We start from the raw sequence: 17,501 nt of genomic DNA, 5'->3' as shown, positions 1-17,501 counted from the left end.
AAATCATTATTGCTTTTTTAGAAAATGATGATAGAAATCAAATGATTTATCGCCGGTGGCCATGGGTTCACTTAAAATATTCAACGGGAGTTATTTACAATAATCGGTGGAGCGACTGAATTGGATATTGAGGAACCCAAACCATATTTAAAATGTATGTATGTTGTATGTGCAGATGATTCGTGTTCAGACGCTTAAATAAGATCTAATTGTAAAATGTACTATTTATTTTTGAACAGATGATTGTGGGATCGGATTCAGTTTCGTTTTTTTGTTTTTAGCTTCTTTGTTAATTTCTTGTCAAGAGAGCCCAAGAACCGTATTAGTGTCTAATTTTTGTCACTGTTTTCGAGGGGTTTTTCTTTTGCGGAGGTGGTGGTGTTTCTTGTTTGCAAATGTACAATAAGTTGGAGGGAGACAGAGAGTGAGCGAGAGGGTCAGGGGACAAGGGTCGAGGGTCAAGAGTCAGTGGAGGGCCAAAAAAACGCAGATGAGGTTAAAAAATGAGACAAAACAAGTAAATTAAATGACTGATTCGGGATGAAGACTAACGAAATAACTGTAGCGCAGCAACGTGGATAAGAAAATGTATATCGCATACTGTATATCGAACATCGAATGTAATTTATCGTTTATCGAACACATTTCATTCAACACCCCTCCTGCCTGGCGGAACAAAAACAAATTTAGATCCTCGTCCAAAACAGAACGAGACAGACTGCATACAATATATATAGAGCGAGAACAAGACAGAGTGAGACAGACCGAGTTTTAGAGAAAGAGAGAAATAGAGCTATAGAGTAGGATAGATATATCGAGTGAGTGAGTGAGTATAGGCAAGTGTTTTGTTTAAGAGTTTAAATAACTAAAACAAATTTTCAATCGTTTGGCCAATTCCTGTTTTTTTTTTTGTATTCTTTAGTTTGTTCGAATTTGTAGCTTTTCGTTTTAGATAAAATCATAATACATAAATCAGATATATATATATTTAACTTAGTTAACATAAGTCTAAATTATAGGGGAGAGGTATTTGTGCTTAAGTAGATCTTAGAAATTTCAACTTACCGTTAAGAGAGTGCGCTTGATGTTTAAAATTTTTATTTAAATTTTGATTCGTTTCAACTCGGATCGAAATAAAATTATAGTTTATGTTTATAATTATATTTGAATTGTGTTTAGTTGCTTTTAGTACCTAGGGGACGATTGTTTTTGGTATTTATTGAATGAAAAGAACTGGAATTTGATTTGAAAGAGATTTATTAAGTAAAGTTAAAGATGTTAAATATTGATTTATCCGTTTCACAATATATGTACTTGTATGTATATCTGTATTTAAGTGTTAATTAATTGGATTCATTGCTTGATTGGTGACTATAGCTAATGTTTAAGTACATCTTTCGATAAAATCTGATCTGAATTTGTTCTTTAGCAAAGCACTGATTTTCAGCGGTTCATTTAATAAACTATTTATAGTATTATCAACTCCAATCAACTTCGGTGGGTGTTTTGCCAAAGATATAGATCAGCAGAGCGTCCAACTTCAGAAAGCCGATATTTTTCTATGGGGCTCTGGCCAAACGGCTTGAAATTGGACGCTATCTGAATTTCATTGCGAATTCGATCAGAAGTGAGACAAAATCGTGTGATAGCGTAATAGAGATAGAAAAATATTTAATCCCGATATAATTCTTGACTCTGGTTTAAATATCGCTTTTCAATTTCCTCACTCGTTGCTTTCTGTTGCAATTCATATTATTCAACTATCTGTTTTTTGCGACCTTAGGGCCTATGGACTAGAAGAGAGATTAGCTAATATGGCACAAAATGACACGAACAAAAGTAATTAGTCAACATTCACTACAGCACATGTTAAGTTAGTAAAATAATAATAATAACTGACGCGGATATCGATTGGAATTCTACATATAATACTTGTCAAAGTTCCTCCACTGAGTACTGGTCGCGGTATTTCTATATCGATATAATAATCCATTTGGTTTGCTAGTGTCCTACGAAAAAGCATCTAGAGGTTAAGACGATTTAACAATAAGTAGTTCAAAGTCTTGAAATCAACTACGTGTAGCATAGGTTTTGTTTTTTTTCGGTTTTTTCTTGTTTTTGTTTCTGATAGGGTTTATAAATGTATAGATATAGATATTGATGTACATCCAACTGATGGCTGTTGGCTCCTCACTCTGGATTACGTATACGTTTGCTTGATTCTTGGTTACTTAAAACACGCTAGCTAGCTGTGAAAACCATTCGATCTGTTACTGATTTTTGATTTGATTTGTTTTGCTGCCTGCCTAGAGAAGTGATCACATATGTACATAGTGGCTAAAGAATCGATCCTTGATGTCCGCATGCTTGATCTTACAGTGCGCCTTCATATTGTCCCTGCGAGTGAACTTCTGCCCGCAAACGGGGCACTCATGACTCTGCGGTCGATGGATATTGGCATGGTGCCAGCGATTGGACACGATCTTGTTGCAACTAACGCATCGGTATAGAGTGGGCAGCGTGCCCGAAAGCTGGACGAACAGGGTGGAGTAGTCAATGTTGTGATCCCGCCGATTGGCAGCCGCAGCAGCTGCCGCTGCCACCGCCGCCGCCGACGACGATGTGGATCCAGTGGAACTGGAGCTTGGCTGCGGCGAGACCGCTGACGTGGCCACCGAAGCTGGCGCGGATGTGGCTGATCCCGATGCAGATCCTGCTATTGAAACCGAGACTGAACCCGCGCCTGCACCCGCACCAGAGGCGCTGGGATAATGGGGTGAGCTCTGCGAGTGACTGGGATGTGGTGTGGATGGCGGATGCTGATGGAGTTGGTGGTTTGCGTGGCCGTGGTAAGTGCTCAAATCCAACTGCTGCACCGCTCCATTGCTGGCCAGGTAGGCCTGATTGTTGGCCACGGGCGGTGAGTAAGCCGCCTCGGCGGGGCAATCTATGAGGGATCGGTGGTGCGGATGATGCGGCGAATAGTGGGACATCATGTGCTGCTGGCGACTGCATCGTATGGCGCGCATGTTGAGCTCCTTGCACTTGTACTCGCAATTGTAGCCGCCATCCACATAGACATCCGATCCCGATGCGGAGGCCGCCTCTTCATCCGGATGCGGAGGAGCATAAACCACCGCTCGTCTGTACTTGGGCGGTGTGGCATGGTAGGCTGCCTCCTTCATCTCCTCCGGATCGTGCTCATTATTCCCCGCTTCCATCTCACGACCGTGATCCACAATGACCTCCTCCATAACGCCTGGATCGTCGTCGTGCTCCCGATGATTTCGATCCAGTTCCCGATCCGGATGACGGTCGTGCTTAATGTTAAAACACTTGACGCGACCTGCAAACATTTGCTTGGTTCATATTAGGCGTCATCACTGTGGGGGTGGGAGCTCAAGGGGTGGATATAGAGATGAGAAGACGAAGAGGGACTCGATCGCGCTTCTCTTGCATTCCATGCGCACAGTGGGCTAAACAGGCCAATGGTTTTCGGGTACGGTGTACGGTGGGTGTGAATGGTGTCTAGTTTAACTAAGTAGCCACAGGAGGAGGAGGAAGGCAAAAAAAAAAAAAACTGGTGTAACGGGTGTTTTAGAAGTATAGTGTGGAGCCTATAAGTAAATCCCGATTAGGGTGGACCAAAACTGCTCTAGGAAGTTGCATTAAAAATTAAAATTCTAAACAAACTATTTTGTCGTTTTACTTATGTTAAATTTTAAAGTGAATAATCGAAAGAAAATGTATTTAAGAGAATGCTATTACCAGATTTCGGAATAAGGATCAAATCTTGGCCTAAATGGCAAATGTTCTTGCAAATTTTTATTTTTAATCTTATAAAAATTAACTAACTGTAATGCTGGTAATTTTGTTAAAATATTCCGTATGGCGGCATTTATTTTCTCGAATATGCAGAACATTGGATCAAAAGACAGCTACGAAACTGGGTTTGAATGTGTGTATTGGTTTCGAAACATTTCCATTTCGTTTCGTTTCGGATCAAACTTGGTGTTTTAATGCATGTGGTGGCCAAAAAGATATATGTACTATGTATATAACGAAAGGCAAAAACAAGAAAAGTGATCGGCAAGGACAATGGGGCTGGGATTTGAGGCAGAGGCAACTGCGAAGCCTGGAAATCATAATATACAGATCGATCGTGGGTGAAGGGTTCAAGGTGTAATCAAATCAAATCAAGAGTCTTAATCATACTGTTTGCAGAGTCTGTGGAAAAACAAAACAAATCAAATCAAGGCTGGACTTAAAGCTAAGGCGGCATCGTTTCGGATCGGCAGGACTTTATAGCTCTAAGAAAACAATTCAGCTAAATTAAGTATACTTTGCATCAAAGCAAATCAATCAATCAATCAACAGTGTGAACAGTGTGAAACGGAGTGGGTAAAATCATAAGTAAATCAAAATCAATGTAAACAACTTTGGTTTCGTGTCATTTTGTGGCATCGACAATTTTTTTTTTTTTTTTGGTTGGGCTTATCTTATTGTCTGGTATTTTCGGTTCTATATAATACAGATCTCATACACAATATATCGGTTTTTCTTGTTTGGTTTTCTGGGATAGCTTTCGTTTTAGTACTTCAATGTTGCAACAGATTTTTTAGCTATAGTTTTGATTGGTATTAAGTATATATAATATATATTTTTTCTGTTTTATTATAGTATAACACTTTTTGTTATATGTATATTCAAATTCCAGTTCTTTTTCTTTATTGGGTTTTTGTTGGTTTTTGAAGGTTGTGAGGGGTTTTTGGACGCTGGGTGCGGGATTTTTCATTTTCTTTTAGCTGTAAGGTAACTTCAATTTCAATTTCAATTTTGATTTAATTTCACTCAAAATTTTTGTATTCAGTTTGATAAATTTTTTTTGTGCGCAATCCGGAGCCAATGTGCGAATTTTGTCGCTCTCCTTTACACTTTACCGTTATTTTGGCGGCAGCTCTCGTTAAAACTTTTAAAGAATATGTGCAACACACACAGACACAAGCATACACACACACAGACAGTTAAGTACAGAGAGAGAGCGACAGAGAGAGAGTGAGATAGAGATAGAAAGAGAGTAGGCAAAAGAAAGATAGTTGGAATACACTTAGTTAGCTTGGCAGAAAAACCAATTGAAAAAAACACAGTCAGTTACAGTTATCTCGTTAAAAAACAGTGTGACAAAATATGGTTCAACGGATTCTTCACATCAAATCATAAATGCAGCAATGTTAGTAGAAATATCCAAAATAGGAAAAGTACAGTCTGTATCTGTGTGTGGGCGAGTGTGTTTGATTGTGTGTGTGTGTGGGTGGGATAGTGTTTGCGTGTGTGTGGATAAAACGAAAAATAGAACACATCGACTTTGGAAGCTGGTTGTTTTAAAATTTTTCGTATTCACACTGAAAGTAATTTATATTTATTATGTTTCTTGCTTTTTGGTTTCGTTTCCATTTCTTAGACAATAAGTTGCAACATTAAAGACGAAAAGAGATTTGGAAAAGTTTTAAGAGGTTTACGTTTTCGAAATTGCATTTCTTTTTTCAGCACAGTTTTGAAAATGTAGAATAAAACGAAGAAGGGATAAGTTATGAAAACAAAGTAGGGTAAGTTCAAACGAAAGCGCTTGGAAAATAACTACAAGTGTATCTGATGAAATTATTGTGAATTTGAAATTTTTGTTACATGTTTTATTTGGTGATTTTTTTTTATTATTTATAAGTGTTTGGTTTTTCTTGTTGTGTACGCCAATTGAGCTAATTATTTGTTCGGGTTTTTTGTATGAAAACGGAGGCATTTTTTCTAAAAACTAATTGGGAATTTTCGATCTGACTTAGCACTAGGTTTGACGGCATGAAGAGGGTGAAATCAATTGATAAGTTTTAAATAATACATTTAAAATTAAAATAAATCGATACTTAAATGATAATCGTATGTGTGTATGTGAGGGTGTGGGAGAGTATCGAAGGTAAGTGGGTGTGTGTTTGTGTCTATGTCTATGTAAAGGCGTCATAAAACATGCAACATGCGGCAAACATACGACAAAAGACTAGAACCGCAATCGAAATCGCGATCTAGTCCCAGTTCAAATGGGAAACTCGTCCTAAAAGCTAGATTTAATTATATTTATCAATATAGAATACCATAAGATACGACAAACAACGAAATAATAAAGATATGCATGTAGAGATATTCTGGTAGGAGAGGTGTTGATCGGTTGCTCTAGCTAGCACTTTGAGTCTAACTTCTCTTAGGATCTATCATTCGGAGAATATCCATAAATACATAGGGCAACTAAAGGTACTGCACTTACAAAAGCATACAAAAAAGGGTATTACTTGTCTCGGGGCTTGGAAAGATGAGGAAGAGAGGGTATCATTTAAGGCATGCAGGATTTTTCAGAAAATATAGTTATAAGTTGTAGCTTGATGGGAATATTCCATTTACTTTTTATGTTACAGTATATATATTCTTCTCCAATTTATAAATATATTTTCTGAATAAATGAGGGAAATCTCCAGGGGTTTATTCTACTTATCATATATAAATTAGAATAGTTTTCCCTTTTGAGTTAGATATTTACGTGGGCCGTAGCAGGAAAGGTACAGAATTAAGCTACAAATTTTCTACAATTTTCTTTACAGTTTATCAATATATATTTTTGGAAGGGTCTCGCTTTTCTTGAACGCGTGGTGGAAACAAAGTTGGTAGGAAGGGGGAAAAAAAGTTGTATATGAACCAAAAGCTAATAACAAATTACATACGCAATATTTAGATACATAAGGTAAGATATTCTTTCGGTTTTCGAGTGCGTTAGGTATTCAAAAGCTCAGAGAGAAGAAGATTCTTTTGTGTGTGGTTTACTTGTAGTAGTTGTAGTTGTAGTGGTGCTAGCTCGGTTCTGGCTAAGGCTACATGGCTAAATGGCAATGCTTAGCGGTCATCTACTCACCGTCGATATTGTCCGTCTGGTCCAGCTGCAGCTGTTTGGCGTCGTTGTGCTCGTCCCGCGCATCTGCTGCTTGCAAAGCATGCTGCGTGAGCAGCGTTGACATATCCTCCGCGTGCAGCTTTAGAGCGGCGCTCTTTGGTTGCAGCAAGAAATTGGGAGAGAGGGTAAAGGGGATATAGTAAATTCAGCAACTTTTTATAAAATACATCTCATTTTCACTAGGGAAAATGAAATCCAGCTCTTGAAGTGCTGCTAATGCTAACTTTTCAACAAAAAAATTGTATTCTAATAGCTTTTTCTCTTATTATTTTAATAAATACTAGAAAACTGTAAAGCCTTTCTACTTGCTTGCTCACCAATTGCAAAATGCTGCAGTAATTTCAAAATAATTATATTCTTTTATTAATGCTCCTCAGTTTATTGTTCAATTTTTGCCAATGCAAATGCTGTCAATGATGTTTGTTTTTGTTCACAGTAGCTGCCAAGTTCTTAGGTTTCTAAATATATTTTACTTTGCGGACATTTAATTGTTAACGAAAACTTAATGCTATTGCCTATGGCTAATCCTGAGCGGTGTGTTGGGTCGTGTTACAAGGACCTGTCTCTATGCGCTGTTCTTGCCCACATTTATGGTGATGATTTCGGGGGAACGTCGCTTGGAGCTGCCTCCTGCACTTCCACTGGGCATGGGATGTTGCTGCTGCTCCTGGAGCTCACGCTCGTAGCACATGCGATGCGATTTGCATTTGTTGTGATGGTTGACGATCTCCAGGCGAAAGTTGGAGTTGCCCTCCACGAAGGAGGTGCGTATGTCGGCCAGCTCACCGCTCCATTTGCGACAGTGGCGGCAGAACATGGTGTTGGCCCGCTCGTCGTATTGCAGCCACTCGAACTGATACAGCCAGTTGGCCCTAAATCGACCACTTTTCCGGGAGCTTCCTCCCGCAGAGCCCGATGGTATCGCTGGGCTTTGGGATTTTCCCAGCGTAAGGTGTGGCTGCTGCTGGTGCTGCTGTTGCTGCTCCTGGTGTTGCTGCTGTGCCAGCAATCTGTGCATGGCGGAATCCAAGCCCTCGTTCTGGTAATGCAGCTGAAAGCTCTTCAACTGAGCCTCCACTGCCTGGTGGAGGAGCATTTGGTGCATGGACTTGTTGCCAGTGCTGCCTAAAAACGCTTCTGACTTTTTCACCTGCACACAGGATTGAGAAAATGTGGTTGGCAAAACATGGATCTGATAGAAGGAAGGATTTTCTGGTCTTTACTTTACTTTACTTTTGCTTTTACTTTACTTTTGCTTGAGGCGCAGCATTGTTGAGATTTTTTCTTTTTCTTTGGCCGATATTCCGCTTCGAATTTGGAAAATTCAATTAAACGCAATCATTCACCAATCCTTCGTTCTGCTCCCATTTTGCTAGATTCGCTTCGATTTACTTAAATTTTAAAAGAATACAATTTTCAGAGCTTGGCTGTTGTCTCACGTTTTTGGGAAGCATTTTGCAATTGGCTAGCTTAGAGGTAAACTGTATAGCTGATTTAAACAAAAAGGCTTTACAAGAATGTTCTGTACAGTAGCTGGAACCATCGCACCGGTTCAAAAAGAAAAAACCTTAACAAACTAAACGATGCAGCAACAAAATCATAATCGAAATTCAATCAAAAATCGAGATGCACTGTATATTCAATCGACTATTCTGACCCGACTGACCACACTTACCGGCAAGTAATCTGGGGGCAGGGCCACGTGGTGTTCCCGATGCTGCTGCTGCTGCTGGGCGTCCATCAGCTCCTGCTTGATGCTCAGCGACTGGCTCAGACCGCTCAGGGCGCTGGCCGCGCCCACATTGCCACCACCGCCGCCCAGATGGACGCTGGTGGTCATCGAGAGCGGCGAATCGTGGCGACCGCCGGCGTCCTCCGACTCCGATGTGCTGCCGCCGGTTTTGGGCACGGGACTCGACTTGAAGTTGGCCTGCAAGCAAGTCGCGTATTTTAAAATTAGTTACCTTTAGTTGTAAATATTTATCCAATTATAGGTTTATAGGTGATCCAAAAATCCCCATCTACATAGCACGTGTGCCAACTGCTTGAAAGCGAGAGAGACTCCCAACGAAAGGGAGAGCGGCACGTGCCTAGCCCACAAAACTTCACGCCCACTGATAACGACGCGAAACCCGAAATAGCTGGCAAAACAGCAGCGTCGCCCTATTTGATCGCAGATCAGCGGCCACGGTGTTGATACCGCAGTCATGTGAGCGAGTGGAGCGTGTGCCCCTCGTATCGCACATGCCAAACATAAATGTTGATATTGTTTGTTTGTTTGTTTGCCTGCCCGCCCGCCTGCCCCTCCATCCGCCGAGCGATAGTGAAAAGTTTGGCAAGCTTATGGCATTGCGGCACGAAGGTCGACCAAGAGGGTGGTATGCCAAATAAAGATATGTGTAAGATATGGCATCAACTCTCTAACCGGGTTTTTTCGGATTTTAGTTGTTAATATGTGTTAAGACCTCAAATGGCACTTGGGTAAATCTTCACTCCTAGTATGGGATCCTATTTTATGGGCTTCTAAAGATTAAACTTTTAGCTATTGCAGCTTGTAAATCCTTAAGAACAAAACAAGGGGTTTCTTAGTAATTGGTTAAAGTAGATGTATTAAATATATACTGTACATATATACTTGCTTTCCATTCTTTAATATGAGTTTAAATCAATTGAAGCCGAATAAAAATTAAATTTAAGCTCATTATTGAAAATACATTGTAAAAACTGCGTTAAAAAGTAGTATTCAGTATTTATAACATGATTATAACGTATGTAACTAATAAGCATTTGACGCCTGTTTGAATGTGAGATAATTTCTAATTAATTTTAATTGTCAGGCAATTAAAGTATACACCACAAAAAAATAACGACATTTAAATGCGGAATTGCTGGCTGAATAACTGACTCACTGACCGACGGAACGTTCAAATTGTTTAGGTATGTTTGTGGGAAAACAAAAAACCAGAAGCAGAGGTAATTTAATTGCGAGGGCAAAGAGCTGGCCAATAAAACAATTAAATAAACACGGAAGGCTAACTTCGGGGACCTTAGCTCATTTTTTATGCAGAAGCCTGCGTATATGTAAGCCATTATATACGGCTTATATTCTGATTGGGATAATAAAACAAAACGAAACTAAATAAAATTAGGTTTGGAATTCTAAGTAACTTTTTGGCCTATATAAAAATAATAATTACAAAAATGTTGAAATAGTTTTGTGTACAAATTTAAAATACAAGGCTCTCTTGAAAACTTTCGCAATCCCAATTAAAAATTATTCGCGCACCACTGTGCGTATACGTAATGTCCCTTGTTACAAATATTAAGTATACGTAACGTGTGCTCACCTGAGAGTCCTGCGGGTAGTGCCTGTCCTGGTGGCTCGAGGACAGCGAGTTATCACAGTTGGATGATGAGTTCTTACGTCTGCGCTTACTACTACTCAGCTGCTCCACCGGCGTGGTGGACAGCTCCCTGTCCCTGTCCCGCTCACGCTCTCTCTCCCGCTCCCGCTCACGTTCGCCGCTGTTGTTGCGCTCCCTATTGCTGCTGCTGTTGTTGTTGTTGCTGCTGCTATTGTTGTTGTTGTTATTATTGTTGTTGTTGTTGCCGCCGGTACTACTGCTGTTGCTATTGTTGTTATCCTTGTTGCTATAATCCAGCTGCAACAGATCATCGCGACTATCCGTCCGCTCGAGCGTACCGCGTTCGCTGCCCCGATCGCTGCATCCGTCGGCGCTGGCACTTCGATTGGCGGCCGCTGCCACCGCAGCCGCTACCGCCGCTGCTGCCGCCGCTGCACTGGCGCTGCCCACGCTCGGAGATCGTTCGCCGCCGGTGGGCGTGGTCAGGCCCAGGGCGACGGCAGCCGCATTCACATTGCCGCCGGCGGCCGCTACCGCTGCTGCTGCCGCCGCCGCCGCTGCTGCCGCCGAGCTGCGTTCGCTCATGCTGCTGCTGCTGCGCTGCGTCAGCTCGTCGCGCAGATCCCGTTCGCAGCGGGAGCGCAGTGAGTCGCGGGATTCGCGCATCGCATCGGCCACGCCGCCAGCGCCGCCCAGGCCGCCGGTGTAATTACTCGGCCCACGTCCGGTCGGCGAACTGGCCGCCGAATCGCGCAGCTTGTCGCAGTCGGAGCGGTAGTTCAGATTGTTGTTATCTGTGAGACCACGCACCTGCAAAAATCCCAAATAACGTACATATTATTATAAGTTCATATTGAATTGTTGGTGGTGGATTAGCGGACACAAATTCGGGAGTTCCCCAGTTTGATAAGCAAGACTATTGACTGTGCTCTGGCACACTTTGTTTCGTTAGAGTCACACATAATAATTAATAAACTAAATTTCTGTTTATATAATAGCTTTTTTTTAAATTTAAAGTAAGTCGGCAACTAAATTCTTCGCCATACTTTAAAGCTTCTAAATGTCTTTAATACAATCAAAGAGGATGTCCTAAGTTGTGTCCCTTAAATATATATCCCTGATTTGCACACACCTGCAGGCTCTCGGCCGTCTTGAGAAACATGGGCAGCGAACTCTGACCCACGTTGACCTCGCCCTTGTACATGAAGTCGAGCAGAGATCGCATCTCTGAGTATCTGACATCTTTCAAGTAGATGATGGGATGTGGATGCTGGTTCTGTAGGAAAATCGTCTCGAAGTACGGACTGCAGGCTGACAGGATGGTCTGGTGAGCCTGCGATTAGAATGAATATGAAATAATGTCAGATATGTACATCTATATCTGCAAGTGTATCTCAGAGACGCACCTTGACTGTTTCGCCCTCGCAGGCGAGCGTGACGTCGCATAGCGCCTCCCGCTGCAGCAGTGAGGTGAGCACGCCGGTCAAATTTGTGGGATGATTGTTCCAGCGCAAGCAGAATTGCTGGTCCATCGCTCCTTGGTCAGTGTTGTACCTGTAATATAGAGCAAAAATGCATAAGTATGTGGCGAGACAAGAGCATAATCAAAATATGCCTTAAATTCATTTCATTTTTAGGTATAGCATAGCGCTTGCTTTGTGTACCTAAATAAGTACATAAAATGTTTTGGAATAATTTGAAAAAATCGTACGCATATACTATATATGGTAATGCATACCTAATGGGAAAGTCCCATGTGATAGTACAAAATAAAATACTCCCAAATTTCTTCGTTCGCTCTCTTTTTCAACCGGAAACGGAAGTGTTACGCTTTCGACCCCGTTATCTCTATCGCCGCCATGGCCCACAATTTTTGGTCGTGTGTAACGGTGTACAAGAAATACCAATGATAATTTGTCATTGAACACAATTGCTCATTACAATTACCAAATGCTCGGGGCTGTTCTCAATTATTTATTGCATTTCCGGTGCCAGATAACAAACCGCACCATGTGTGTGTTGTTGTTGTTGTGGTGCTGCCAAACTCCACAAGCTCCGCAGACTCCACAGTTGCATCTGTATTAGAGTGTTAATTGCCATTTTGCCATGTTGCCGCCATGTTTGGCTGCTGGCTAACTGTTAATTACTCGGCCAAATAGACGAGCAATCCATGCAAATTTGGTTGACACACCGATGGAAGGGACTGGTGGCATAATGGATGGCATTCGTGGCTTATCTATCGCAAAATTTATTGAGCCCCCGCACCCTACACAGCACCCCCCTTACAGCGCCCAAGTTCCCTAAGAATAGAGTTTATATACATATGCTTATATTTCTTTATTACATTCGCCTGGAATCCACCACCTAATCTCGACGGCCTTTGGTCAGAGTCTAGTGCCGTTTACAGGGGGTAAAATAAAGGGGGCAAAATGCGGCTCTGATAAGAGGCACTTTTGCTTTTCTTTTGATCGATTTGAGAACTTATGCGACTCTTATACTACCGGTAAGAGGGTCTTCAAAAAACATTAAAACCATTTCGATTTTGAATAAGAATTTCCTACATAACTGTCAGTTTCTATAACTTTAACATACAATTCTAGAAGATTAGTGATTCAAATGCCCATAAGACCAACGAATACCCTGTAAAAAGAGCAAAGCTAAGAGCGATCGAGAGAGCTTTAAGCTTTTGCCGGCGACGCTGAGCGCCTAACAAAATAAATAAACAAAACGTCAAAGAACTTTTTCGCAAGCCGAAATGCTGACCGTGAGAAAGAGGTGTTCAATGGGGAGCGAAAGAGAGGGCCCGATGCGGCACAAAAGAGAGGGGGATAGTGGGGAAAAACAGAGAAAGAAAGAGAGAGAGCGACAGTGGGTGCGCGCGTGCGAGAGATTAGATCGGTTCGGTATGTGCACTTATGTCTGTATGTGTGTGTGTGTGTTTGCTCTGGTAATAACAACAATTACAGCGTGTGTGCGTGTGTTGGCCGCTGTCGTAAGCGTTTTTTATTGGAGATCTTCCCTCTCCCTTGCTCACCCTCTCTTGCTTTCTTTGTTTGATTTGATTTGATTTCAAAATAAACTTAAATCACTTTAAACGTAAACTTTCGTTTTCGTTCGCCCACAACTTTTTTGCATTCCTTTGCAATCTTGTTCGCTTTTTGTAAAAGGTTCTAAAAGTTTGGTTTGTGAAATTGTTTTATATCTGCATTATTCAATATGTGCTCTGTATTTTTATTCGTAAATTTCGCAACGCAAAGTTGGGCTTTCAATTTCTGAATTTTAAATTTTACTGCGTTCAATTTTAGTTTCGCAAGTCTGAGTGATATGATTCAATCACGTGTTTTATAACGACTTGATTTGTATAAATGCATGTACATATGTACATACGTTTCAAGGGTTGAATACAATAAGCTGTATAAATAAACTTTTTATCATAAAGTATTTTTGCTTTAATAGTTAATTTTATGGTCGTTTGATAAGAAGTAATTTATGAAAGAACTATACAATGGTAATAAATAAAGGCAGCCAAAATAATAACGAAACCCAAAAGGTTATCGTTTCCGATTGTCACTCAAATGAGTAAAAACTGATTCATAGAAAACAAAAATAAATTAGCATTAAATAGTTATCAAATTGTTAAGATTGTGGTGAAATGAAGGTACTTCTTTGTAATTACCACTATCAGTTGGTAATAAAGTTGAAGTACAAAGTTAAGGTTAAATTCCCTCAAAATAAATGAAATCTCTCAGCTCTTGAAATCCGGTTTGAAATACATTTTTCGTTGCCCATAAATCATGGCAATCATAAAATCTCTCTTAATTGTGTCATTCTAGCTTCGCTTTTTTTCTTAATAACTCCACTGGCCATTTATTTACAAAGTTGGGAAAGTTATAAAAAAAATAGAACGCAACGTAGTCGGCGCCGGCGCCAAAGTAAAAAAAAAAAAAAAAGCCAAGCAATTTCGACGTATTGTGCACTTTATACACTTTTTTTCATTCAATTTCGTTTTCGTTGACGCGCGGGCAGCGCAGTCGGCGTCGACGCCGGCGTCGGCGTTGCATGCGATTGCAGTTTTTATTTGCACTTGCGCTTTCAATGCAAATTTGCTATGAATGCAAACACAAAGTTGTTGCCGCTTCCCCGATTGTTCTGTTTAATTAATGACAACTTTTACTTTCAAACAACAGTAGCGTTCGCTGCGCTTACGTAAATTGTTTAAAAATATTTAAGCGCTTATCAGCTGACTTCTGGGGGCTTTCTTGGGGGCGGGGCACTTGGAGGCGTGTGCGATCCGCAAATTGCGCAATATGTTAAATGCCGCTCACCCATCAGCTGAAACGTGTGCTGGGCTGTAACGCTCAGCGAATCAATATCAAGATGCAGATACAAACCTGAAGATACGCAGATAAGCAGCAGCAGCAGTAAAGAAATTTAATGGAAAAAAAAACATTTTGTCACGCGTCAACATAGCATACTTAGATAATCAGCGCTAACTGCCAGTCACACTGTACGCATAGTAGCTGCGATTAAACAAATCGAAGTTGTTGTGCCCTTATTATTTCATACTATTCAATGTAAGGGATCACTTGAATGCAGTTCTTGAAGCAAAGATAAAACACACATACTTTAGATACATATAAATGCTAATAACTTCCGAAATTATTCTACATTTTTTGTTTATAAAGCAAGCATTGTCGAATTTTCAAATTTAACATTGTTATTTATGTTTTAATTACATAAATCTTCTTAAAAATCCAAACTTCACTTTATAGTTAAGACACCTTTTGCGAGGGTATACAAGGCAGCCAAGAGAAAAGTAATATATACTTTTGAGGCGCACGGGGCGTATCAGTAATGGCCTTCAACTTTCAGTTAGTAGCGCCTTATCGTGCGAGACGGCGGCGTCGACAGCGCCGTCGACTGCGCTGCCAGCGCTTAGCGCTCAGCTGTAAGCGAAATAGTTTTTTTTTGTTCAGCATTTTCTGTTCAATTTACACGTTCTAAATAGTTTGCGCAAAGCCGAGCGAGTGTGTGTGCGTGTGGGTATCCGTGAGATACGCGAACGAGCGCACTCACACATAGATACTCGGCACCGCGATAATAATTATAAATACAAAGTAGTTTGTTGATATTTGTTGCTGCCTGCCGCTGACGTTTGACGCTTGTTGATCTTCTCGTCTATTTTCCTCTTTTTTTTGTTGCTGCTAGTTTTCAATTTTTGCTTTGCTGTTTATCTTTTGCTTTAGAACTTTACATGTTGGCGTAGGTTGGCTGTTGTTGTTGTTGTTATGTGCGTTGTAAATTTACCGTTGCGAGTTCAACGAACGCAAAAAAACCTGGCTAGAAATAATGAGCGCCCACATGGTCATTACATTGTCTCTGTATCCGTATCTGTCAGCAAAAGATAGCCCGAAAATTCAGACAATCGAAGTTTTTTTGTGTTAAATATCTATAACAAGTTCCAAATTTGTTTTTTTTTTCCACCAAGTGTGGTTTATAAAACGAAAAATCATTTTTCTGGATAATTTACAGAAATGGAAGTATACTTGGCTTAGAATGTTCTTGCTGCTTATCGAAGTCAGAACATCTATTAATCATATTTTCTTGGGAAGAAGTGTGTTAGCCATTTCCTTGGTGAAACTATTATAAACATTTATAAATTTTTTTATATAAATATTTTGATAGTATATTCTTTCCGGTGCTTTTTATACGTTTCATATTTCTGCCCTTCGATAAAACAGAGCGGTCATAAATCAATGGAAATACTCGAAATGGAGATGCGTTTGTTCAGATAGCCAAAATGAATATTTTAAATTTGCTAATGCACACACAGTTACATGTATGCGAATACAGATACTTATGCACAGATACAGATAGACACTTGCAGAAGGCAAACGAGATCAAGATTAGCGCGTTCGCGGTTCACCTTGACTCAATGGTCAAATGTGCAAAATGCCGCAAAGTAAACTTTGAGCAGCAGCAACAACAGTGGCTTTAATGAATCAGCCTGGCCGAAAGCGTTTGCCAAAGGTTTGGCCAGCTTGTAAACGATGAAGGTCGCCGGTTACAGATACAGATACACCAGCGCCATAGATACAGATACAGCCACGCCAGATCATGATTGATTAAGCGCGGCCCGAAAGCTGAGGCCAAAAACTCCATTTAGCCTTTGGCTCGAGGCTTGGCTTGGATCGAAAAAATATATGTAAAAAATAGATAAAGTAAAGCTAGCAAAATGTTGAGCAAGGTCAAATGTAGGAGGTTACTGGTACTACTGGATGAATACTGGGCACTGGGAAAACAGCTAGTGGCTATTAGCCGGCCTAACTGGGTCACAGAGCCGTAAAACTCCGGTGGGCGAAGTTGTGGGAGCGAGGGATATTAGGGTAATGGGTTCGCCAAATTGATTTATGCACGTGTTTGCCGAACTAAATCAAATGTTTGCCTGCTTAATTAACTTTGGGCTATGGGTATTGGGACCGGGTTATTTAGGACCATTGGAATTACCTAAATAAGGTAGTAAATACAAGAGATATTTGGATTTAATTGGTGACAAATTTTATAAGCAAAACCAAATTTTGCTAATTAATTTATTACATTACATAAAATCAAACAAAAATCTAATAGTACTGACTTAAGCAAGAAATTTAGCAAAATTCAATTAACACATTATTTCTCATCCTAAGCATTTTGTTTACCACTTCATTGTTGTGAACATTGGTTAAACGCATCCCACTCGGATTTAAAATTGCATAGATAAATTAAAATGTCGTGTGTTTACATGGCGACCAGCGGTCCAGCAGCAGAAATAATAATAATTTAACTTGTCGCTCATTGAGGGGATATTTTTAGAGATATGCATTATTAAGCAGCGGCACAAGAGTCCATTCAGCTTGGCTTGGCGAGCGGAGGGCGCAACTGGGCGGGGGGTGTCCACCAAAAGATACATTTTACATTTGTCAGATACAAATGTGTTAATTGCCTTGCAGTGCGTGCAGTGCAGTGCAGTTGAGTCCGCGGCCAGGAATAGAACGCCCACACGCAAAACTGTTTATGCCGTTTACCCGCCCATGGGGAAAAAGGCGGAGAATTGGGGGCTAGTGAAAGGGGGCGGGGCTGGGGCATCAGGGATGCAGACATTAGTG

At 40.7% G+C, this 17,501-nt stretch overlaps 1 protein-coding gene across 4 annotated transcripts in view; it reads right to left on the bottom strand.

Annotated features, from left to right (window-relative positions):
- The window catches only part of LOC6727559 (sex determination protein fruitless), a 100,566-nt gene that overhangs the window by 9,527 nt on the left and 73,538 nt on the right, over positions 1–17,501 (bottom strand). For 2 of the 4 annotated variants that reach the window (XM_039295728.2, XM_039295727.2), the window contains exons 2-6: positions 11,763–11,910; positions 11,489–11,689; positions 10,339–11,166; positions 8,667–8,921; positions 6,953–7,085 (exon numbers count right to left, since the gene is read on the bottom strand). In XM_039295728.2, coding sequence (XP_039151662.1) covers positions 6,953–7,085; positions 8,667–8,921; positions 10,339–11,166; positions 11,489–11,689; positions 11,763–11,910 — 1,565 coding nt within the window. Of the gene's footprint in view, positions 1–2,112; positions 3,347–6,952; positions 7,086–7,330; positions 8,142–8,666; positions 8,922–10,338; positions 11,167–11,488; positions 11,690–11,762; positions 11,911–17,501 lie in introns of those variants that run through there. The other 2 variants (XM_016176451.3, XM_016176457.2) reach the window with 2 other exon arrangements.

Source organism: Drosophila simulans, chromosome 3R (genome assembly GCF_016746395.2).
Source record: "Drosophila simulans strain w501 chromosome 3R, Prin_Dsim_3.1, whole genome shotgun sequence".
In the NCBI taxonomy this organism is placed as follows: Eukaryota; Metazoa; Arthropoda; class Insecta; order Diptera; family Drosophilidae; genus Drosophila; species Drosophila simulans.
Note: the sequence above shows the minus strand (reverse complement) of the source record. Positions and strands in the feature narration are given on the sequence as shown.